The sequence below is a fragment of the Mus caroli genome, chromosome 1, assembly GCF_900094665.2.
Source record: "Mus caroli chromosome 1, CAROLI_EIJ_v1.1, whole genome shotgun sequence".
Taxonomy (NCBI): domain Eukaryota; kingdom Metazoa; phylum Chordata; class Mammalia; order Rodentia; family Muridae; genus Mus; species Mus caroli.
In genome coordinates, this window is record NC_034570.1 from 68,470,615 (window position 1) to 68,491,667 (window position 21,053).

The following is a 21,053-nucleotide window of genomic DNA, read 5'->3' on the forward strand; positions in this document are numbered from 1 at the left end:
AGGGAGGGAGGGAGGGAGGGAGGGAGGGAGGAGGAGGAGGAGAGAGAGAACACCAAGAGTATAGTTAAGTTGGTAGAGTTCTTGCCTAATATACATCAAGCCCTAGGTTTGGACCCTAGCACCAAATTAATTGAGGGTGGCAATCCATCCCTGCGATTTCAGTACTCAGGAAATGAAGACATAAAGACCAGGAGTTCAAGGTTGTCCTTGGCTATGCAGCAAATTCAAGACTAGCATACACTAGACAAGAACTTCTCTACAAAAACAAAACAAAACAAAAACCCCACAACCATGCTTTGAGCAGCAAGTTGTGAGTTTGCATCTGTAGTCTCAGAATTGGGAGGCTGAAGCAAGCAAGGAGATTGCAAGGAGTTGAAGCCAACCCTGGCTCTATAGTGAAAGAAACCCTGTCTTGAAAAGCAAAGCAAAACAAAAACAAAAAACAAACAAAATACAGAAAACAACCCCCCCCACACACACACACAAACTACAAAATAAAAACAATGTTTTTTGCTTTGGGTACTTTCTTTAAGGCCTAGTGGCCAGGGACCCCTACCTGACACCCCCCAGAGGGCTCCTCCCTAGGCACTAAGTTTTTCCAAAGGGCTTGATCCCAGCTGAGTTCTTCCCTGGGGGAGGCGAGGGGGGAAGACCACACAGAAGTGAGACTCAGGAGGGCCAAATCAGACCATGAGCCTGGGAGGATAAAACCAGAAGAGGGCACTGTCCAGCCAAAGGAAAAAATAGAAGCAGTTAGGAAATGCCCTTCAGCCACGGGTCATCCTTGTGGCCAGACTCTGCCCTTCAGGCTCTAGGGAGAGACTTAGCTTCCACAGTTGTTTCGGTCTGTATGCACACACCTTATAAACGGCGAAGGCTTCTAGCTCCACAGCGTAGAGGCAGTTGGGGGAGGACGGCTGGAAGTGCAGGCGCAGGGCTATGGACTTGAGTGGGGGCACGTCACTAGTGACTGGGGTCACCCAGAAAGGGCAGTCAGATCTGCCAGTCCAGATCACGGTGATCTTGCCTTTGGTATAGTTCCTCAGGCACAAAGGAACAGGGTTTGGGGCTTCAGGCCCAGGACAGGCACCAAAGTCCACATCAATAGGCTCTAGACAGACAGCCGGGGGAAAGATGGCCAGGTCCCTGGTGCCGTCAAAAAAGTACTCCGTCATGGGAGGGATATTGGGGTACTTTTGGTCTGGCAGGTCCTCCAGTTCCTGCATAGGGAGAGACTGGGACAGGGTTCAAATGTCATTCTTCTTGCTGCCCACTCTCTTCGGCTCCCTTCTCTCCCGGAAAGACTTCAAGTGCTCCATGCAGGTCATCCCCAGCTACAGTAGGTAGTGTAGGGCACAGGCCTACTCAGTGACTTGCAAGGGAGGGTCGGGGATCCTAGAGAGATCAGCCTGCCTCTCTGTGGGGCTGGGATGTCTGGCATCTCACATACCTCAATGGGCAATATGAGGGCCCCATCCTCATCCCGTTCTAGCTTTTTCTCCTTTAGCATGGCAGCCAGAATGTCAGGAGGGTAGAGGGTCAGGCCCCGAGCCAGGTGTGTTCGGTACCAAGTGAGGTGCTGAGGTGTCAGGATGGCTGGCTTGATGCTGTCTGAATGGCAGGTCCCAATCAGGTCCAGAAACAGTGGGTCCTGTGACATTCGTCCATGCAAGACAGAACCCAGGGTAGGTGGTGAGGCAAGGGGAAGTGTGGGGCTGGACAGAGGAGAGTTAAGGAGCAGAGGCTGAAGGATGGTGGTCAGGGCTGCATCCTGAGAGCTGCCTGCTAGCTGAGCAGAAAGTTGTGGTATCCCAGGGCAAGTCAAGGGGAGAGGAGCCTGGACCTGTAGCTAGGATGCTCAGCCTATTGCTTGCTCTTTTTGCACTACCCATGATTCCCGGGCATTCTCCTGCTGACTGGTAACAACCAGAAGCCTATCAGACCCAGCATTTAGCCCCACCCTGCCAGGGTAGAATGGCAGAAAACCACATCTGTTTTGTCTCTTTGCTCCAAGGCCTCCCAAAGCCCACGCTGCACTTATGAGAACCGGGCAAAAGGGCCTTCTCCCCAGGTAGAGGGGTTAAGCCCAGAGCCCAGTTGATGGGGGATCCTAGGCTACATTCCAGCCTCCATTTTGTTGCCATGTCCAGGTACTGCACATCACATGCCCATGGGGGCTGGGCTTGGGTTCTAGCTTCAGAGGTCTCGCCTCCTGCGCATGCCCGAGTGAGGTGATGTCACTGACTGGCAGCAGTGACATCAGAAGCAGCAGAGCCAATGGCCCAAGGGCAGTGGGGGAGAACTTGGCACACCCACCCGGACCAGTGAGCTTTTCATGCACCCTGGTCATGCTCTGTCCTTAAACCATGGCAGAGGCTCTACAGGGGCAGATGTCCTCGTCAGATCCCTTAGAGGTTCTGCAAAGAGGAGGGTGCCCACCGAGCCTTGCCTTCATCTCCTAGTCTCAGGGCCTCCTCCCCACATCTTGGTCCCTTCTCCATCACTCACCTGGTGATGGATGAGACAGGCCACCCTCCGGAAACTGATGATAGGGTGAGTGGGCTGGTAGGCACAGTGCAGGGTCATACAAGTCTTGCCTGCCAGGGTTCCAAAGGCAGGCCTGACACTGAAGACACTCTCCTGGCAGTCAATGTCAAACTGGAAGTGAGCCTGGCAGTCCGACTGGTTCTCAATCCGCAGAGTCTGTTCCCGGCGCTCCCCGAGCTTGACCCAGTGGAAGTTGACACAGGAGTGCTGCAGCACTACATCGGGACCTAGGCAGAGGAAAGGGGTCCCTGTGAGAGATCCTTGCCCTTTGGGTGGGCTGGAGGGTGCCAGCCTCAAAAGATATCTTATAGGAAGTCCCACCGCTTGGATGGAGTGCTCCCTGGAGCCAGATGGCCAGGCTGGAGCCCTGCAAAACTCTCAGTTCCATCATTACTGTATGGAAAGATGGGATCACCAGGTATCCACAGTGCTTCCCCACAATGGCCACCAGGGGACAGCAGACACCCAGGCCCAGGGACCAGGAGCAGACAAAGCGCTCAAGGGAATGACTCCCTAGTGGGACGCTCGCGTTCTGGGGAGCGCGACATCCTGGGACGACCATTACCTCTAGAGAAACCAACAACCTGGAGCAAAGTTTTGGTGGCACAGCCAGAAGGTATGATGGAGAAGTAGTCAATGGCTCTGCTGTCCAAAGTCTTGGGGTGAAAGAACAGTGACAGGCATTTCTTCTCCCCCGGGGGCACAATGCCTTGGCTTGTAGAACATGAGAAGCTCGGGTCTTTGGTCAGCATGTGTTCGGCCATTTCGATCTTGAAGGGGGCGTTAACCTGTAGAGCCAGGGGTTGGGAGAAGGAAAGGTTCCAGATTTGGGCGGTCTGTGCATCATACTGAGGAAGCCACATGAGGGATCAGGCACAGGTGGTATCCAGGCTGGCCACGAGTGTGTCCCATTTCAAGGCTGCCCCCGGGGAGGGGGGCGGGGGTGGGGCGGGCATCTTTTACTTCTCCCAAAGGTAGTATGAGAGCTAGCCTAAGGCCTGGGGGTCAGAACACTCAGTGGGCTACAGGACACATGAACCCAGCCTCTGCTGAGAGGAGACAGCTGTTGACACATGTGCGTTCTGTGCTTGTGTCAAGAGACAGAAACGTGCAAGGTGTTGGGTCTGGGGATGGGGAGGAAGGGGGAGTATACCCAGGCTTGGGGTCCCTGAGCCTTGCCCATTCCCATTTGCTTATCCTTTCCCAGTGCATGCACACCGCAGATGGGTTATACAGCCTGATTTGCCGCTCTGCGACGGAGCCCACGGAGACATAGCCGAAGTGTACCACCTTCTGGAAGCCTTCCTGATCCTGGTCCTCTAGCTCCTTGTGCTTTATGCTCACCAGCAGCTGTGCACATTTAGCTGGGGCAGAGAAGGGGGAATGTCTTGGGGAGGACCTATCAGGGCCTCTATAGCCCCAGCTGAACAGTCCCGACAAGACCGAGTATCATATCGTGTGTCCCCACCCCTGCCTCTACCACCGGGAGGGATAGTCTGTGATTTATAGAAGATAAAGCCTAGGGCTGGTGGAAGAGTGAGAGGCAGGTGGGGACCTGTGGGGGGCGGGGGAGCTGAGATCTAAAGCTCAGGGAGGGCTGAGGAGGGTCTCTGGTGGGAGGGCAGGCTTACCTGCAGCCTGTACATTAATGCTGTTCTTCTGTTTGTTTCCCTTTCCATACCAGCACAATGCCTCAACTTCATGGATGACAGCTATGAGGGGCTCAAAGGTCACTTTGATCTTACAACCCAGGCCTGGCTCCAGTAACCCCGTAGTGGGTAGTATCTGAAATGGGGCTGGGACTTCCCAGGTGAAGAAGGTGGGCAGGTCCCTAAGAGTGAGGGGGTAGGTCAGGTCTTGGGGTTCTGCTGGCAGGAGCCTGTCTCCCCTGCTCACTACAGTTCTCCTCCCCCCTCCCCAACCCCTGGGGACTGCTATCTCTACTTCAGGACCTTCTCACCCCACATTGTTCAGACAGAACCAAGTCTCCACTGTGTCCCCAAGGGCACACATAGGCAGTTGCAGAGATGATGGGCAGTCTAGCTTGTAGCAAGGCAAGGTGGCCTTCAGGGTCACACAGAACACCCCCTCTTCTTTTTCAAACCACAACTGGTCTGTGTATTCCTTCTGCAGGACAGGAGGCAGAGGAAGAGGCAGTTACCAGTGAGTGGTGTTCAGGTAAGAATCAGGACATTCCACTTCTGCTAAGCCACCCCTCCAATGAATCCCTAGCAGGAAGGCTGGGCTGTAACCCACCAGATCAGAATTTCATGAAAGCTTATATTGTCTTGGCCCCTGAGGGGGGGAAAAAGCCACTTTTGTGGGAAACAAGGAATTCTGAGGAGCCAGATTCAACAGCATACCCCTGTGATCGCAGCTGCTCAAGAACCTGAGGCAGGAGGATTCCCTTGAGCCTAGAAGTTCCAGGATAACCTGGGCATCGTGAGGCTATAACTCAATATAATGAGCTTCAAAGACAGAAAGTTTTACAAGAAACATTCTGAGGAACCTTGCAGAGAGTAAGTGCCTAATGAATCAAGAGCTTTCTGGTGATAATTACAGCCCTTCTGACCCCATGCCCAATAGGAAACACCCTTTTATTGAACAAGATCAAGGTCCGAGCCCCATTGGGGGAGGGTCTTCCTAAGCTGTAGATTTTTTTTTTAATTTATTTTTTGTTTGGTTGGTCGATTATTTTTCTGAGACAGGATCTCACTTTGTAGCCTTGACTACAAACCAGGATGCAGTTATGCAGACCAGGATGGCATTAAACTCAGAGACATCAGCTTGCTTCTGCTTCCCAAACACAGGATGTACGGGTGTGTGTGGAAATCCCCGCTGTTCAGACATTCCTCCTATTCTGAGGTCTCTGATCTTTTGCCCTCCCCCACACTGCATTGCTTGTTGGGCTGACCTTACCGCTTCTAGAGGTCGGAAGACAATGGGGAGTGTGAGCGTTATGCCTGGGCTCAGGAAGATGGGCTGTGGAATGATAGTGAAGAAGAACTTGGTCTTGGGAGGCCTGCAGAGAAGAGCCAGGTGGTAAGAACGTCTGAGCCGGGCTCAGAACCACCAGAGGAAGCTGGAGGATGGAAGTCACTCTTTAAGGGGTCAGATTGTAAGGGGACCTATGTCTTCCTCCTCCTTGTAATTTTATTTTTTGAGACAAGGTCTCATGTGGCCCGGGCTGGCCTTGAACTCCATATATAGCCAAATGTGACCTCTGCCTTCTAATCTGTATCTACCTCCCTAGTGCTGGGATTACAGGCATGGTCCACTACATCCAGTTTTCACAGTGTTGGAGATCAAATACAGGCTTTGTACATGCTAGGCAGTCTACCAAATAGACTATCCTCAAGTCCTATATCATACACACATGTACACATACACACAGTTCCTTTGTTTGCTTAGAGACAGGGTCTCGTATAGCACAGGCTGGCCTCAAACTTGCTGCATGAAGCCTTGAACTCCTCCTGATCCCCCAAGCATGTGCCACCATCCACCACACCTGGTTCCCTGCTTCTCCACTCCTACAGTTATTCACAGCAAGACTCCTGACTCTGCTGAAGATGATGATCATGGAGAGAGCCAGGATAGATGATGTGGACAATGACTGCACCCATGGCCTGGTGAGTGTGGGTGGAACAAACACCATAGAAAATGCAACATACAAAACCAACCCAAAAATTAGTCAATCAACTTTATGGTCACGCCACCCAAAAACCATTGAAGAAATGGAAAAGGGTAGGCAAGAATGTTCCATAAAGGAAACATTGGAACGGGTGGGTCGTAGCAAATACTGCCTAGCACTGGAGGAAAGACATCCCAGTCTTTCCTCTTCAAGATAACACAGAAACACTCCCTAACACTGTCTTTGTAACAACTATATATTATTACCAAAACCTATCAGAGGCAGAACAAAAACTAGACTAAACTTAGTCAGAAACAAGTATTAGGAGGAGGGGGGAGGAGGAGGAAGGAATGAAGGAAAGAAGGAGGAAGAAGAGGAGGAGAGGGGGAGGAGGAGGGAGAGGAGGAGGGGGAAAAGGAGGGGGGAGGAGGAGTCGGAGTCAGAAAAATAATATAACAATGTTGGAATTATCCTGATATTCATGATTAGTTTAATGCAGAAAGTCAGTTCATATAATTTACCATATGAACAAAATAGGGAAAAGACAAAACAAATGATACCTCAATTCAAAAATGTTAGGGACTGGAGAGATGACTCACTAGTTGAGGTCATTTGCTGCTCCTTCAGAGGATCCAAGTTTGGTTCTTAGCACCCACATGGTAGCTCACAACTGCCTGTAACTTCACCTCTAGGAGATCCAACACCCTCCCTGACCTTTCTGGACTCAAGGTCACCCCCATACATTACATATGCATGTATGTATATACACACAGGCATACACACACATGCAGATAAATAAAAATAAGTCTTTTAAAAAAAGTTTGAAAATATTGGAAAACCTAGCCAATCATGGTGGCTCATATTTGTAATTCCATCACCTGGGAGTCTGAGGTAAGAGGATTACCACAAGTTCTTGGCCAGGCAGGCCTATATTATAAGATCCTATCTCAAAACAAATAAAAAAGTCAACAACCCTCAAAAAAAAAAACCCTATCAATCAACAAATGATGAAAACAACTTTAAAGCACATCACATATAGCTGGGCACAGTGACACATACCTATCATGCCAGCACCTGAGAACCAGATGTAGAGCGACTCGGTACTGTAATGTGTGATTTCCCAAGTTCATTCATTTGTATGTCCAGCCAAATCCTAGTGTCACGCACCAAAAATTGGCTATATGTGTAGTGAGCTGAGTTTAAGGTTTTGTGAAACTTCAAAGGGATAAGAACAATGAGTAATCTTGAGAAGATGGAGGACTTACACGATCAAGCTTACTTCAGACTTGACTACTTAACCCCAGGATTCTACTGGTAGACCTGGAGCACAGATCATATTCCAGCTAGAGATCTACACAGTTCAGCAGTCAGTATCATAGGGGAGAGCATCCACTGGAGCACACCAGTGCCAAGAATGGTGCTGAGAAAATGGCACATTCAGCTGAGGAAATATATCACCAGGCCATTCACAAAAAGCAATTACATATACATAAAAGAACATTTTGAAAGGTTCTTTAGAAAAACAGGAAGGAATACTGGAGGTGTGTATACAGAGAGACAATCTGTGTTTAAAAAGAAAAGGTTACAAAAAGCAAATCATATTCTTTCCTTTAAAGTCCATAAGGTAAATTGGACTGGATTGGTAAAAAGATGCCAACACATGTGGCAAATTCATTTGGGAAAAGCAAGAAAGTCATTAGAACAGGAGGCAGGCTAGTTGTTCTCTGCGAGTAGGAAGGTCCCACGATGTGGGCTCCAGTTAGTTGTTATTTCTAGGATTCTTCACACTGTACATGTTTTGAATGTTCTTCTGACTTGGTGACCTTTTAAAGGTTGTTTTGTTTTCTTTTTAAGAAGAACCCACCTTGGGGGCTTGAGGGCTCAGGTGGTAGGTCCCTGGTCCCTCATTCTGGTACCTGTACTTCATCTTCTGAGTTTTCAGGGAGAGGTTTTTCAGAACCAGGGTTCTTGTGGTCTCCTTTCCCAGCTCCCAGCCTTTCCAGTGCAGCTCCTCGGCGACCTCGATGCCCCAGATCACCCTCTTTTTCACATCATTTTGCCTCCTTATGAGGCATATTTTCCTGTCCGGGGTATCTACAAGCTGTTCAGGTGGCATAAGAGGAGAAGAAGTTGAGACTTAGGAAACAGACAAAGATCTCCCAGCTCCATCCTGCTTTTAGCACTTACGGGGTGATGAAGTCCCTCACCCTTGGGCATGGCATTGCAGGATATATGATCACAATGTGAACCCCAAGATTGTGTTGTTTATTGGACAAACCTGTTTGTAGCTGTGGTGTGGCTCAGCCTTAACACATACCTTTAATTCCCCTGGCTGGAATACAGACACAGCCTTAGTACATATCTTTAATCCCAAACAATGAAGGTAAAGTTTGTAGAAGGAAGAACTCACATTTAAAAGTGATGTCTAATTCAGTAGCAGACAAAGCGACAAATCAGAGAAAAGATTTGACAGACTAGGATATGCCCAACTCTCACAAGAAGAGAGGGGAGAGAGAAGCCACTTGAGGGACAGTGTAGAAGGTGGGGACAGTTTTTTGGGGACAGTTATAGAGAGACAGGTTGCAGAGAGAAAACAAGCTAGATCCAGGTGAAGACAGGAGGAGCCAGAGAATGAGAAGGACCCAGAAGTTTAGAACAGATTGCCAGAGTTAGTTTGAGGTTAAGCAGAGCAAGCCAGGAGAAACTGAAAGAATCCAGTTTGAATCAGTCAGTGTGGAGAGAAGTTAGAGCCAGAATAGCTGAATTGAACCAGCTAGCCAGAGATCAGAAAGAACAAGAAAGGGTGAGCTTATTCAGCAGTAAGTCTCAGGGGCTGGAGACATTCTAGGCTTAGGTAAGATTGTACAGAGGCTACAAGCTTCCAAGACTAGGCCCAGGTTAGCAGATTGAGGCAGTAAACCATTGAGATGACAATTACCTTAAAGGAATAAAAGTTACCTTCACAGAACCATAAACTAGTTCCCAGCACTCACGTCTGCCCAGGGCTGCATCTAGGGATGGTTGAGTGCCAGAGTGTGTATGGGAAAGTCTGTCCCCCAGGCGTTCACTCTATTGTACTGTGACCATGCCCCCACTTGGTCTTGTCACACTTGATCCACCACCCCAGCCATACCCTCACCTGGGTGGTGACACTGCTACTTCCCAGTGTGCTGGCACTCAGGCACAAATCTTCATTCACAGTGTTCATTGTACAGTCACAGTTCTCCCTGGTCCTCGTGATGTGGCATTGGTTTTTCTGGATGAGCATCTAGCAAAGCCAAAAATCCTTACCAGATCTGCAGATGAGTCTGGAGTTGAGAGGAGCAGAGGAGGAAGTGAAAAAGAGAGTTGTTAGAGAAGACTCTCGTCGTTGAGACGGAGGAGGAGGAGGAGGAGGAGGAGGAGTTTGCTCTTTGTTTTGACAAGTGCCATTGCTATGAGGTGGCGCCTTGAGGCCCGAGGCTGAACAAAAGGCCCAGAGCTTTGCTCAGTGGCCTAAAGTACCACTCCAGAAACCACATGGAGGAGGGATTTTGGAATAAGGCTGGTGTAGCCCTTTTCTTCCATGGCTACACGTGTTTTACTTTGCTTTCTATTGCTGTCACGGACACTATGACCAAAAGCGACTGGGAAGAGCAAAGGGTTAGCTTTGTCTTACAACTCTCAGGAAAGTCAGGGCAGGAATTGAAGACAGGGACCTGGAGGCAGGAACAGCAGAGGAACACTGCTCACTGGCTTGTTCTCCGCAGTCTGTTCAACTTGCTATTTGGTTGGTTTGTTTGTCTTTGTTTGTTTTTTAGACATAGCCTCACTAAGTAGCTTTGGCTGGACTTGAACTCTCAGAGATCCGATTGCCTCTGCCTCCCAAGTGCTGGGATTAAAGGAGTGTGCCACCACACCCAGCAGTGCATCTAATTCTTTTTAATTTAAATTTTTATTTGTGTGTGCATGTGTGTGTGTGTGTGTGTGTGTATTTGCCACATGCAGGTGGTACTGATGGAAGCCAGAGGGGGTATTTGATTCCCTGGCTCTAGAGTTAGAGGCAGTTGTGAGTCACCCAACATGTGTATGTTGAGAATGAATATCTTAAGCACTGAATCTTCTCTCCAGTCCAGCACATCTTATATTCACAGTTTATCTCAATTCAGACCACCCAAATTTCAAGTGCCCAAGAGTTAAGGTTGCCTAGTAGCTACTACACTGGACAGCCAAGCTGTAATACTTATTTTGAACTTATTTCTATATTTCACATTGTTTAGTATTCTTCTCACTTCTTTAAGTAAGATTATCCATATCCTAAATAGTATCAATTTGACTAACAATCCAGACAGTATTGTGAGGTTTTCAACAGGTATTTTAATCGCTACAGTTGTTTATCGTTGCATGTGACTTGCCTTCTTTTCCTTGTTTTTTTGAGACAAGGTTTCTCTGTGTAGCCCTGGATGTCCTGGCACTAGATCTACAGACTAGGTTAGCCTCGAACTCTGAGATCCACTTGCCTCTGTCTCCCAAGCGCTGGGATTAAAGACGTGAACCATCATGCTTGGCCGAGACTTGCTTTTTTATTTAACCTAAAAAACTCCTTCTTCAAGTATGTGGTTAATTAAGTTCCCCATGTTATAATGTAACAATCTCATGATTACCTTTAGCAGTTTACACATTTCCCAAAGACAAACTCATTCTCTCTCCACCAACCAGAGAAACCCTCTGCTGACTCATCCGTTCCTAGAAGGTTCTCTAACACTGGAGGAAACCATTTCAGGTTACTGTCTTCATCCCAGCCATTCCTTCACAGAGCATTTACCAAGCAGGTCTGATACAGCAGGTACTTTGTACAAAACAAGTTTCCTACCTCCAAATGTAAAGTGGGTGTTCAGACAGAACCCAAGAAATGCAAGCTGCGAGTGGGGAGGAGAGCTGCTACTTTTCTGCCTTTGGCTAGCTTTAGGTCCTGCTCCTAGTCCCCGATCTCTCAGACATCAGGGGATTCAACAGACAGTCTGCCTTGCCTCTCTGAAAAAGTCCTCACTCAACACACCAATCTATCTCTGGAAGGCCAGAGAAGAAGAGACAAAATAGGGTAGAAAAGTGGTCCAGCCGGGACTTAAGGCAGGAAGCATGGAGCCTTTTCAGGAACAGAGGAGGTCATTTGCAACATTTCACTATGAAAAGAACGTGCAGTTGTGTGTGTGTGTGTGTGTGTGTGTGTGTTTGGGGGGCTTGTTTTAAACCAATTTTCTAGTTTCGGGGTGGGGGGATTTTATCAGCTTCTTTTATTTGCCTAATTTCTGATCTTAAAATTTTACAAACGACAGGTGAAAAAACTGGGAGTAGGGGTGAGGGTAGGGAGCGGTCAAGTAGAGCTGAGGAAGGAAGCCTTAAAACGAAGGGAACAAAATGTACTTAGGGGGCTTCTCAGGGTCTCCTGGCTCCCGCATCTAATTAATCTCGCCCACAATGAAAGGACTTTCTGAAGACCCGCCACGATTTCCTGTAAAAGGGGTTTTTAGTACAGATACCTTTCACTTGTTCCTCTCGCTGGCCTCCAACGTTTAGAACTCGTGCAAACGCTGTGCTAACGGTCTCCATAGATACAGGACGCTCGGGACACAGCGTCTTTTGGTATCCCATGGCAACGACGGCAACCCAAAAGAGCCAAGGTTCAGAGAAAGCGAATGAGTCCGTTTCTTTCTTTTGTTTTGTTTTTCCTCTTCATTTCATTTCTTTTCCTTTATTTTCTCTCTTTTTTCTTCTTACCTTTCCCTTTTCTTCTTTTTTCTTTAACTTTCTTTATTTTATTTTTTCTTTTTGTGCTAAGAATTAAAGCTTTGATCATCACGAAGCTACACACCCAGTCAATGCCTGCTCAAATTTAATCTCCCTATGTTAAATCTTGAGTCCAAGACTTTCCCTGCTGTGGTATCAACTGTGGTCTTTTTCCATTCCAGACAAGGTAAACATGGTTTCCCCAATTTTCATGATGTCCTGGCAATTACTTTATTTGACCACCTTATTCATAGATTACTGTTGGGCTCAGAAATCATAGATTGCCTCCCTAATCTCTTGAAGTAGACTGCTCTAGACTCAGAGCCCCATTCCCTATGATCCTGATGGTTCATTGAAAACAGTCTCTGGTTATTTCTTACTGCATAGGATTTATAAATGTGCTCCTTCTGCTGCTGAAAGAGGACACCTTTGGCATTCTCTTCCAGGTATCTTTTGGTCTGAGACCAAAGAAAATTAACTTGTTTGAAGAGAGACAAAAGTTAATGTATGAAGAAATTCTTTTTTGTCTGTGCACTGGTGTGCACGCTGTGAGAAAGGTATCATTGGGTGAAGGCGACTAGAAAAAGCCAAGAATCTCAAAGTTCATTCTTTGGCAATTAAAGAGTTTTACTGCCTGAACAGTGAACCCATTCCTCCTCAGAATGAAAGGGGTGTGGTATGGTTATAGAGGGAGAGTTCAGAGATCTGGAAGCAAACCCAGAAAATAAACGAGCAGTTTGGAGGATTGGGGTTCACTTGTGGGAGGTAGGCGATGGACTGAGGAGACAAAGTGACCTGAGTTGACTTGAGGGATCACATGAGCGGGAGAGGGCAGGGCTGCTGCAAGGGAGGTCCAGGAGGTCGGTTAAGTCATGCCAGCCCGGCTAAGCCTGGAATTCTTTGGGGATTAAGGAACGTGGGACTCAGTGAGTGTCTCACTGGTTTCTCAGACTCTGAAGGCTGTACTTTGAACGTGATGACGTTGATGCTATTTGGAGCTCCTGTAATGATTTCTCCTCTTTTTTCGTTTTTCTTCAAGTTCTTTTTTTAATCAGCCTGACTCAGCTGGACCTTATGGACAAAAAAGTGGGGGTATAAATGACAATAAGTGAATGAATGATACTGAATGTAATGGAATAATGAATAATGAAATGATGAATAGAAATGAATAAACAAATTTTCCTTTTCATACTTATGCCAAAAAAAAAAAAAAAAAGATTGAGGACACCGACCCTTGATGCAGGATTTGGTGGGGACCTCAGGGAACCCAATAAGAAAAAGCTGATGTTAAAGAAGTCAGACTTTTTGAGCCATGTGTTCTTCGGTCTCCTCTCCTGAGGAGCCTCTTCCCAGCATCTTTTGATTATGTATTGGTGAGTACTGGGTTAGGACAGTGAAGGACAGTTTCTTTTGTTATTAGGTGCTGTGGTCTGTGCTTCTATGGAATTATAACTGGAAGCTCTGAGTAGTAACTTCAGCTGATGTGGGGACTCCTAAGGAGAGGCCCCCACACACTGGACTTTGCTTAGGAAGTTAAATAGCCGGGAAGGCTTGGTTGGATGCTGGGTGTGAAGAGAGAGAAACAGACAATGGGCTTGCCTTGGAAGTCCCCTTCTCAGTAGCTGAGATAGCTTAGAAGATGCTAGGCATTGGATCTGAGTGGTCATGTCCTCTTTAGGCCCACAGACACAAACGCCATTTGTTTCAAGGCTGTGAATGAAAGTGAATGATTCAGGAAAATTATAAGGACCAAAGTATTAGAAAAAGTAAGGATAGATGGGAGACCTGAGCTCTCTGTCTGAGGCCTAGGGCTGGGGGACAAAGCACACAGTTAGCAATTTGGGCTTTACTGCATACACAATATCCTGCTTCCTTCCCAAGTATCGTCTCATCAGCTTCACCTGGAATAGAGAAGATTCCAGACTGGAAAATCAGACAGGCCTGGGATTAACCTTTGTTAATTTCTGGCTGTAAGGCTTTGAAAAGGTCACGATCTCTCTGACCCTTGATTCCCTTATCTATTTGTTGTGGGTAATTTTTTCTCTTTTGTTTGTCTGTTGACACAGGTCCTCATTTTGTAGACGAGGCTGGCCTCATAATTGAAATCCCCCTGCCCCAGCCTCTAGGGCTATAGGCCTTCAACATGAAGGCTTTATTGATTAATTTCCAAAATGCAGTGTTTCATTGATTAAGCACATGAAAAGGGATGAACGAACACATTCCCCCTCTGATCTCTATACATAAGCCATGTAGCTTTCTGTGTTCCTTCTACCAGCCTCAGCCTCTCTGCAGTGCACTTGGGAGGGAACATCTTCTCCTTTTCACACCTCCCTCCTCTGTTTCTTCAAGGATGGAGGCTGATTTTGCTGTGCTGAGGTATGGAAAGCCAAAGACAGTGTACCTAAGTGCCAGGGTTGCTCTGCTGACCAGCCAGCACATCTGCCTATCCCTTGCAGATGAAAGGTCTACCCCTCCAAAACTGAAGGACATTCGTTACATTTTTTTCACTGCTATGACAAAACACCTATTAGAAGCAATTTAAATGAAGAAGGATTTATTTGGGCTCAAGACTTGAGAGGATCTAGCCCAGCATGGCGGAGAAGGCAATGGGAGCTTGTGTCTGGGACGCCTCACATCTTGACAGATCAGGAAGTAAAAAACAGGGCAGCTGACGTTCTTCAGTCTTCTGGGTTCCTTCTCTCCTTTTATTCAGCCCAGGGCCTCCAGACCATGGAATGATGCCACATTCACAGTAAATCTTCCCTACTCTGCTAATCTCTGTGTCAACACCCTTGTATACAAGCCCAGAGGTATGTCTCTTGAAGGAATCAGTCAAGCTGACAACAGAGATTAACCACTACAGCTGTTGTATGCCAGAAGAACTCAAAGGAAAGGCTTACTCCTTGTTCAGAACCAACTTGTGGGTTTCTACCTTTCCTATGCAAGCCTCCTTCCCAGACAATTTTCTCCCTCCACCTACTCCCTAAACTACCACAGAGTAGAAATCCATGTAGGCCAAGAGTAAGGGAATGGAGAAAAATTTACATGATATTTCATCTTCCTAGGAAATTCAAGTTCAGGTTCTGGTTCTTTCTCCTTGGTTTTTGTTTGTTTGGTTGTTTGTCTGTGGGTGGGTTGGATGGCTGGTTGGTTTTTTTTGTTTGTTTTTGTTTTTGAGACATGGTTTCTCTGTGTAGCCCTGGCTGTCCTGGAACTTGCTCTGTAGACCAGACTGGCTTTGAACACAGAGAGCTGTCTGGCTCTGCCTCCCGAGTGCATGTGGATTAAAGGCATGTGGCTCCATCTTTCAATAGCTGGAAAATGTGAGACAAATTGTAAAGCCTCTCCTTTTTAATATTTTTTCCAATTTTTTTATTAGGTATTTTCTTCATTTACATTTCAAATGCTATCCTGAAAGTCCCCCATACCCTCCCAACTGCTCCCCTCTATTTTTTATTAGATATTTTCTTTATTTACATTTCAAATGCTATCCCAAAAGTTCCCTATACCCTCCCCCTGCCCTGCTCCCCTACCCACCCACTCCCACTTCTTGGCCCTGGTGTTCCCCTGTACTGGGGCATATAAAGTTTGCAATACCAAGGGGCCTCTCTTCCCAATGATGGCCGACTAGGACATCTTCTGATACATATGCAGCTAGAGACACGAGCTCTGGGGGTACTGGTTAGTTCATATTGTTGTTCCACCTATAGGGTTGCAGACCCCTTCATCTCCTTGGGTAAAGCCTCTCTTTACTCATCTGTAAAATTGAAACGAATGCGAGTTGTATTTAAAGCAAAACAAAACAAAAAAACCTTAGCAAATGGTAAAGTATGGACATTGGATTTCTCAGACCAGACACCAGCTCCTGTGGGCCAGAGCAGTGTCCTAGATCCCACATTTTGCCTGGTATTGACTCCTTAGTTCTTTGGTCATGGGATAGAGCCAGAGTGTGTAGGGAGAAAACTGAGAAACCAAACTTGACAGCATGTGGGGCTGTGGGGATGGGCCAGTGGCCAGTAATGCTATGCTATACTAGTTTCAACTCAATGCTGAGAAGCAAGTTTTAGCTTACTAGCAACTGTGCGCCGGGGTCTTGGTTTCAACATGAAGTCCTTCAAGTCTGAGGTCTGCACTTAGTGGTCCTCCTCATTGGCAGAGGGCCTGTCACATTTCACTGTCCTTCCCTTTCTGCCCACGTGGTCTTCTCCTGGCTCTCCAGTTCTATGCTGACTTGAGGCACCAGCACCACGGACAGCTCCAGACGTCCTGGCCACCCCCCTTCCTCTCTCCTTTCTTCTTTCTCGCTTCTTTTCCCTAACCCCAAGTCTCCAGAGTACAAAATAAACCAATAGAGGGTACCCCTGAGAGGACAGGAGAGTGGGTGTTTAGGAAAGAGCCCGGATTCATCAAACTAAATATGAATTCAACCCCAGCCCTTACTCCTCATTAGTTATGATGGCTAGCATTAATTGTCAGCTTGTCAGGATCTAGCATCACTTAGGAGACAATGCACACCCATGAGGGAATATCTAGATGAAGCTGAGGTGGGAAGATCTGCCCACTGTGGGTGGCAACATTCCACAGACAGACATTCATTACTATCTACTTCAAACTTCTCCCATTTGGACTCACCATGCTGGTCACCATGCTAGACTGTTCCCTTGAACCGTGCACTTTTACTGTTAAAATATTTTTGGAAGGGTATGTTATCACAGCAACAGGAAAAGAAACTAAGACATCTGGCAACAGAGAAAACTGAACAGCTGTTTCAAAGCTTGTGAATATGAGATACAGGACTTTTAAAGAGGGGGCCTGGAGAGGTGGCTTGGTGGGTAAAGAGCACTGGCTGTTCTTCCAAAGGACTCGGGTTCAATCACCAGAACCTACCTGGTGGTTTATAATTATCTATGACTTCAGTCCCAGGGGCTCTGACACTATCTTTTGGCCTCCATACATGCAGCCCACTCATGCATACACATCCATGCATCTCAAAATTTAAAAATAAGATTTAACAAAAACAAACAACACGACAGAGAAAGAACCATTTCTGATCAAGACCCTTCCTAAAGTAAAGATACACTAACATGACAGCAGGCTTCTTTTGGATGTGAAAGACCTCCTGGACCAAGATGTCAAAAGAGCTCACTTCTGGTTTGTGCACAAGGTTCTCTCTTCATTAGAGTGTTGTTTATCATGCCAGTTTGCATTATTGGTGCTATTAACCTTTGATCTCTTTGCTAAAGTGTGTCTGCCAAAATTTTTCAGTATAAACTTGCTACTTTATCTATTCCTTATTAGATTTTAATCCTGTCCACTGTTTGCTCCTTTTGAGATTAAGAGATTAAAACAGTGGGGGCATGGTGGCTCAGCAGGTAAAATGCTCACTGTGCAAGCCTGACAATGGGAGTCTGATACCTAGAATCGCCTTAGAACGAGGTCCCAAAGGCACCCTCCCATGCTGACAGTTGCTGCGGTCTGCTGTTAGGCCATGGACCAGAACACCCATTCTAGGTGCAGCCACACAGCTTACTTGTTAGATGTTACTTAGCTCCAGGCCAGATCTTGCCTCTCCTAAGTACAGGGAATAGCAGAGAACTCATGGGTACCTTTTAAGCACACCATCCTTGACCCCACAGCATTGCGGATGTTCCTCCCCAAGGGCCATCTTTTTCTAACAGAGTTACTGCCACTCCTGGACTCCTGGTCCTTTAGTTCATGGGTAGGAGTGCCTTCTTCTTGTACCCCTGAGATGGACTCACCGGTTTTGATCTAGGCTCTGCTATTGCATTGATATGAAATCAACTTCGCCTCTCCAGACCTTATTTTCTTCATGTGCGAATGAGGAAGTAATGCTATCCTCACTTGTGTTTAGGACTTGAAGCCCTGGTGTGAACAGTGCGTCTCGCACACCTGACCTATAGGAAGAGTTCCCTACTGGAAGAAACGAACACACACAAGGTATGTTCTCCCTGGGAAGCTAATTTGTTCATCTCTGAAACGGTTGTACTCATTTTCCTATTTTGTCTCTCCATGGGATGACAGAGCTTTTGAGGGGGCCGCGGGTAGGATTACACCAGAGACAAACATGCCTGCACTGGGATAGGAAGGTCCCCGAGTCTCTGCCCATCTCGGGTAGATGCATGAGGTGGATGTGTGCGTGCGAGGCAGTAGGTGTGGCTAAGGGCAGTGCCACATACGGGGCTGGGCTGCTATCTACCCATAGAGGCCTTATCAGATCCGGGCTGGCCAGGTTCAGCCCGAGAAACAAAGAGGCTTTGAGAAGCTGACTGGGGTGTGGGACGTGGGGGCTGAGCCTTAGCAGTTGCAGCCATTCAGAGGCCAGAGGGCACGGGGTGGTGGGAGGTTTATCTGTACAGAGGAATCCTCTGGAGCGAAAAACAGGGCTTGCGCTCCCCACCAATGGCCTCCATTGCTAGAATCTGTTCTCTTTGGGCAGTTGTGCTGAGCAGGTCACATAGGCTGTTTACCCTGCTGCTGCCATGGTTCCCAGTTCCCACCCCACATCCTTGTCTCCCTCTGACACCTGTAGAGCCATCCATTATGTCCTTCTGCCCCTGGGGGTGCCATGAACCTCCCTTCTACACACACTAGTTCCTGATGATCCGCTCGCCTACCTTTGCCCAAGTAAAACAGGGCCATAAAGGCCCAGCCTTATTTCTCTATAATGGAAGGTGCCTATTTCTGTCTCCCAGGTGCTAGACCACCACCTAAAGAGCCATTGCCTGGGTTTAGCTCTGATAAAAATAGGATCCACCCACTGTCCAAAGCCCTTCACTACGTGCAAGAGGAGAGGAACGAAACCCACTCGGCTTCCTGTGAGCCATGCCTAGACTGACTCCTAACCAAGAGAGCAAGCTTCAGGAATGGCTTGGGGCAGGTAAATTCAGAGAGGCCTCAGCAGGGACAGGTAGGTACCTAATTGCACTAGGTCTCCCATTGAGGGCAGTCTTCCCAGGCAGCTCCAGAAACCCCACAACTAGGAAGTTCTCTAATTTTGCTTCCTGAACCCCAACACTCCAGATCTCACTCTCTCTAGGTTTCTCTCCCTCTTCCCCCAGGACATGTGGACAGAGGCACAGCCTCTGCATCCATTTTCAAGGTATAGGAGGTGCAATGGTTCAATATAAAATTTTGTGTGTTATAAAAGTAATCAAGTCTCATTGCCAAGTGCAAGGTACCTGTAAGAGTAGTTATATTGGGAGGACTCTGCTCCTGTGGGACCCTGGGGATGGGTTAGTGACTGCAAGTGGGGTCCCAATGATAGAACGTGTTTGGCCCCTTCTTTTAGCCCTTTTGCCATTTGGCATTTGGCCACTGGCTGGCACAGTACAGAAGCCCTCCCCAAATGCTAGGACCTTGATAGTAGACACTCAACCTCAAGAACTGTGAGAAGGAAATGACCCCCCAACACACACACACTACTCTGCCTGTGGTAAGATGGGGGCGGGGTGGAGGTACAGGCAGAGAGAGCAGGAGCCTGGGCTGGGAGGTCTCATGTACATGGGAAAACCAGTTTTCAGAAACAAGGAGGTAGAAGTCTGTACCTGAAAACCCTCTCTGGCAGCCGCTGAGGCCAAATGGCTCTTGTGGGTAGGAGAGGTGAAGCCCATGATTCAAAGCCCCGCAATGGCTCATACGGGGAGGAGAGGTGAAGCCCATTATTAAAAGCCCCACGCTTCACTTTGGTCCTTTCCTGAATGCCGTGACTCCTCCGGTCTTGCCTTCAGTCTGGTGTTGTTGCTTGAGTATCCACACTCTATCACCAGTTTTCTAGCCCCATGGCCAGTTACGCAGTCCGGGTCACCTACTCTTTCTGCCACTAGTGGACCCCCTCCTTCCATGTTGCCCCTGCTAATGTCTCTTCCACACAGAAGGCAAGGGATCTTTTAGAAACTCAGCTTATGAGCCCCACCCTGTTTTAAACCCTCCGGGGCCCTTGCATTGACTCCGGGCCCTTTTCCCTGACTCCTGCTACCTTAGTAGATGATGGTCACCATTACCATTGTTATTAATTTAACTTAATTTTTTCTTGTTTTCTCACCTTCTCCCTGATCTGTGTCCCCCTCCTCCTCTCTTCTTCCCCTTCTCCGACTCCCTCTGTCCTCCATGACCTGGAGGGCCGTCCATATTCTCCCACTGTCATGATAACCTGATCTACCAGATAGAAAGTCTACCAGGAAAGAATGAGAAAGAAAACGGACAGGACATCATTACCTACCGCCACCTCCTATTTCTCATTATACGAGAAAGCCCAGGACTGTGGTGGGCCAGAGAAGGGTACGCACTAGAAGGATGCAAATTCCTTGCTGTGTCATCTTCAGTGCATTGTCATTTGGAAAATGACACACAGTATTGTTATAAACATTAAAACGGCTGCAAGTGTAATGTCTAGAAAACTATGTAGCAATGGTCTTCATGAGATGTCAGCCTATGGGGACATATGGCACAGACACCCCCCGCCCCCGAACAATGATTATTTGTTGGTTTGCTTGCTTGTTTATTTTGTGTCAAGGTGTTGTTTTGTAGCCCTGCCTGGCCCAGAACTTGTAACAATCCTCCTGCCTTTGCCTCCCCAGTGCTAGAATTATGGCCATGGACCACCATGCCCAACCAAAGACGTTTGTGTTTTGTCTTGAAAAGGGGTCTCACGACATAGTCCAGACCAACCTCCAATTCATGATCCTCCTGCCTCAGCCTCGCTGGGACTATAGGTATGTGACAGCTTATCTGGCTAAGGAACATTGATTTGTATTGTTTTTCTGATCTCCCTGCTTTTCCCTGGACATCATTGCCTACTGCTCAGTTGATCTGACGTGTGCAGGAAAATGTGCCTTAGGTTGGAGGAACTGAAAATGAAGGATGCTATTCTGTCTTGGCAACAAACTGGGTCTTCTCTAGACATAGCAACACTGGTGTGCTTTGGATAGGAAATGTCCCCTCTCCCATGAAAGCCTTGTCCCAGATAGTAACACTAACATCTTCAATGAGTTTATAACTGAACGGACTGTGAGAAGGTGGGACCCAACTGTAAGAAGTAGGTGGCCAGAGGCATGCTTCTGAAGGGTAGATCTTGACCCTAGACCTTCTG

General features: G+C 47.5%; 1 protein-coding gene and 1 long non-coding RNA gene across 4 annotated transcripts in view; one reads left to right on the plus strand and one right to left on the minus strand.

Annotated features, from left to right (window-relative positions):
- Positions 1-11,759, minus strand: part of Cfap65 (cilia and flagella associated protein 65) — a 34,329-nt gene extending 22,570 nt beyond the window's left edge. Inside the window, exons 1-11 of the mRNA XM_021163944.1 lie at positions 11,698-11,759; positions 9,318-9,486; positions 8,095-8,279; positions 5,467-5,569; positions 4,508-4,674; positions 4,179-4,378; positions 3,766-3,911; positions 3,113-3,335; positions 2,509-2,774; positions 1,451-1,651; positions 861-1,235 (exon numbers count right to left, since the gene is read on the minus strand). Of these exons, the coding sequence (XP_021019603.1) occupies positions 861-1,235; positions 1,451-1,651; positions 2,509-2,774; positions 3,113-3,335; positions 3,766-3,911; positions 4,179-4,378; positions 4,508-4,674; positions 5,467-5,569; positions 8,095-8,279; positions 9,318-9,446 (1,995 nt within the window). The 5' untranslated portion in view covers positions 9,447-9,486; positions 11,698-11,759. The remainder of the gene's footprint in view (positions 1-860; positions 1,236-1,450; positions 1,652-2,508; positions 2,775-3,112; positions 3,336-3,765; positions 3,912-4,178; positions 4,379-4,507; positions 4,675-5,466; positions 5,570-8,094; positions 8,280-9,317; positions 9,487-11,697) is intronic.
- Positions 11,760-11,948: 189 nt separating this feature from the next.
- LOC110303549 lies at positions 11,949-20,337 on the plus strand. Of its 3 annotated transcripts, none has more exons than XR_002378930.1 (4): positions 11,949-12,131; positions 17,817-17,902; positions 18,658-18,872; positions 20,083-20,337. It is a non-coding gene; the product is annotated as an uncharacterized LOC110303549 (long non-coding RNA). The 3 variants fall into 3 exon arrangements; XR_002378929.1 differs by having other exon boundaries at positions 20,127-20,337; XR_002378931.1 differs by having other exon boundaries at positions 18,658-18,842; positions 20,127-20,337.
- Positions 20,338-21,053: the final 716 nt, after the last annotated feature.